The sequence below is a fragment of the Ursus maritimus genome, unplaced genomic scaffold (assembly GCF_017311325.1).
Source record: "Ursus maritimus isolate PB19 unplaced genomic scaffold, ASM1731132v1 scaffold_34, whole genome shotgun sequence".
In the NCBI taxonomy this organism is placed as follows: Eukaryota; Metazoa; Chordata; class Mammalia; order Carnivora; family Ursidae; genus Ursus; species Ursus maritimus.
The window spans coordinates 26,747,914-26,750,909 of record NW_024426008.1 but is presented as its reverse complement, the minus strand read 5'-3'; the positions used below and the strand labels follow the sequence as shown (position 1 = coordinate 26,750,909).

The 2,996-nt window shown below is 60.1% G+C and overlaps 1 protein-coding gene across 3 annotated transcripts in view; it reads right to left on the bottom strand.

The window, feature by feature from the left end:
* Nucleotides 1-2,762, bottom strand: part of SEMA4D (semaphorin 4D) — a 43,605-nt gene extending 40,843 nt beyond the window's left edge. The window contains exon 1 of one of the 3 annotated variants that reach the window (XM_040620340.1): nt 2,500-2,762. In XM_040620340.1, the coding sequence (XP_040476274.1) occupies nt 2,500-2,703 (204 nt within the window). In that variant the 5' untranslated portion in view covers nt 2,704-2,762. The remainder of the gene's footprint in view (nt 1-2,499) is intronic. The other 2 variants (XM_040620341.1, XM_040620342.1) reach the window with 2 other exon arrangements.
* Nucleotides 2,763-2,996: the final 234 nt, after the last annotated feature.

Genomic DNA, 2,996 nt, shown 5'->3' with positions numbered 1-2,996 from the left:
TTCCCCAGAACTCAGACAATCCCCTGGAGCGTTGCCCCAGCTCCACCACGATGCGTGTGCTCAGCCCTGGAGGTGGGTCCCATTAGACAGGCACAGCAGGACAGCGGCCAGGACGCCTGCTCACCCTCCACACCTCGCAGAGACAACCAAGCCACGGGGCGGGGGGGATCCTGACACACCCGAACCTCATTCCCTCGCCTGAACCTGGGCACGTGTGTGCCACGCATGTTGATGGGAGCCAGGAGGCAGGCAGACAGCAGTGGGGTGATGCCGGTCAGACAACCAGATGACCGGCGAGTGCAGGAACGGGCAGTGGCTGCCCCAGAGGAGAGGCCCGCGGTGGGAGGAGTCACATGGCCTGTGTGACATCACCAGACCCTGTGCACGCAGCCATAAACAACACTGCCTCCTTCTGGGGGGTGGCACCTGTGTGTGTGTCCTTGACCCCCGCTTAGTGCCGGCCTGGCTTTTCCTGTTGGCTCCTTCCAGGGCGGCCGTTGGACCGTCCAGGCTGGATGCTGGCTCCTGGGGGACAGTGGGGCTGTCCTGGGACACGACTGGCCTGCTCTGTGTCAGCCAGGCTGCAGGTGCCACAGGGAGCTCAGCACAGACATCATCGCGGAGGCTTCCAGAGCCAGAGGACTCCACTGACACCCGGGGAGTCATGTGAAATGCCACGGACATGGGTGCTCGGTCCCCAGTTAGAGGTGTGAGACACACACTCGGGTAAAAAACAGTGCGACAGCTCTGCTTTAACTGGAACTGACCCACATCCTGAATCCCCTACCTCACAGAACCATCCCCACCTTCAGACCTAGCTCCCAGCGCGCACAAATCTGCTAATACAGATACGTGAGCTAAGATACCACAGCATTTACCTGCCACGAGGTGGACAAATCTAGACGAGGGCTGCCAGCCGGTGCAGGGGAGGGGCGGCGGGGGTTCCTGAGGGCGAGCCTCAGTTTCCCACAGAGTGCACTCCTACCTCCCAGGGACTCGGGTGGCCCTGTGGTCCATCGAGGACGCAGGTGCAACTGGGGGCCTGTGCCTGTTAGGGGCTGCGTGATGGACACGCAGGAGACCGGCCGTGAGCACAGTGCGCCCCGACCACGTGCTGAAGGCAGAGCACGGCAGCCGGTGGGATGGGCCACGCTGTGTCCACGGAGGAGGTGCTGCCCCCCGCCCACGGACAGGGATGTAAACACACGGACACACATGCGCGAACACACAGGGACACTCAAGGACACACATCCAGTCGATTGACGCGGTCACCTCTGGGGAGGTGAACGGCCGGGAGCTCACTGTTGATGTTTGTTCTGTACCCAGTGAGTCAGACGTTTACAGAGTCACACCCCCCGCCCTGAACCAACTCCGTGCGCACACGCCCCATCCAGCACGCCCGGGCGCGGAGCAGCTCACCCTACAGCAGTCGTGGGCCGGCCCCTCTCTGGGGTCACTGGGCGCCCGTGACCTCTCTTTGTCCCGTCTGCACGTACGTAAAGAAGGGGCGAGGCCTCGTCTGCTCTCCACGCTGCGAGCCTTTAACCAGCACAAGGCAGGTACAAGGAGGGCCCGTCCGCGGGGCGTCACCTCGGAGCCCTCATTGCTGCTCTGCCCGCGTCACCGCACGGGCCCGGTCCTCCCTCCCAACTCCCCCAAGATCCCAAATATTTTTTTAAGTAAGGAGATCAACAAACAAAATCAAAGATAAATGACCTGGGGGAAAAATACTCATAACCCAAGTGCCAAGGCTCGGAATTCCTACTCTGTGCGGTACCCTCACCAGGCAGCCCCCGGCCCGGCAGGGCGGGTAACTGAAAGCACACACGTGTGTGCCCACGCACAAACACGGACAGTGCTAAGGACCCCTGCGGTAGAGCCGCATTCACGAAAACCGCCCCAGCGAGCCGGCCAGGCAGGTCCCGGTGACGGTGCCGCGTGGCGGACGTGGGGCGGTGGGGCTGCTGGAGGCCGGCCAGAGCCACGGCCGTGTGGAGCCAGCCACGGAACAGGAGTAACTACGAGGAGGAGGGGGTGTGGGCTTTCCTTCTGCTTTTCCATTAAACTGGCATTTCTCCTTGAGACTTTTAAACTGGAAATACATGGTTGAAATGAAAATTAATCACAAAATGGGCCCAAACCAGGGCCGGGTGACAGGAGGAACCTCCCTCCACATCAGACCCCACTGACAACCCCCCGGCACCCCCAGAAGAGAAGCTAGAAGTTTGCAATGCCTCCGGAGGCCGGCACCCCAGAGACAGCCAAAATAGAAACACAGGGCAGGCAAGGCAGGGGTGGGGTGAGGAGAGGCAGGGTGTGCACAGGTCTCCCTGCACCCCGCACGGCCAGACGCCCGCAGAGCAGCAGCCGCGTCCTGACCTCGGCCCCCCGGAGTGCACAGGGAGCTGGGACCAGCCGTCTGCTGGATCCCACTGAAGCTTCTACAAGGTGTCGGCTTCGCTAAGCTCAGATACAGGTGGAGAAACCACGCGTTTTTACCTGTATCTTCTGTCTCCAGAAACGTCCCTCGGTCGCTTCTAGGATGGAGTCTTCAGAAGTCTTGGCTCTGAAAATAACAGGAAAGGAGACTATTTCAACACGTAAGTCCTCTGTCCACGTAACCTCAGAATCACTTCGGCAGGGGCACCGAAAAGAAACTCTTTCAATTTTTTTAGCCTCTGGACCCCAGGATGGGTGTGGCATTCATGCAGTTGTGCAAACGGGAGGGAGGAGTGCGTGTGCACTCGCGCCCATAAAGGAAGTGTAACCTGGCAGGTCCCCAACCGCTGACCACAGCCACTTCCCTGCAAAATAAGCCAATCAAATACGCCCCACGGTCCTGGTTAGCCATTTGCCAAAGGAGGATCAAGCTGTTAGTTTCAGGTCCGTATCCTTGAGAACTTATCATCACCGAAACCCATCAGTCGGGGGGAGACCTCAGAATGGGAGGCCCGAGTCCAGGAGGAGGACAAACTGCTAGGATCAGACTGGCAGCC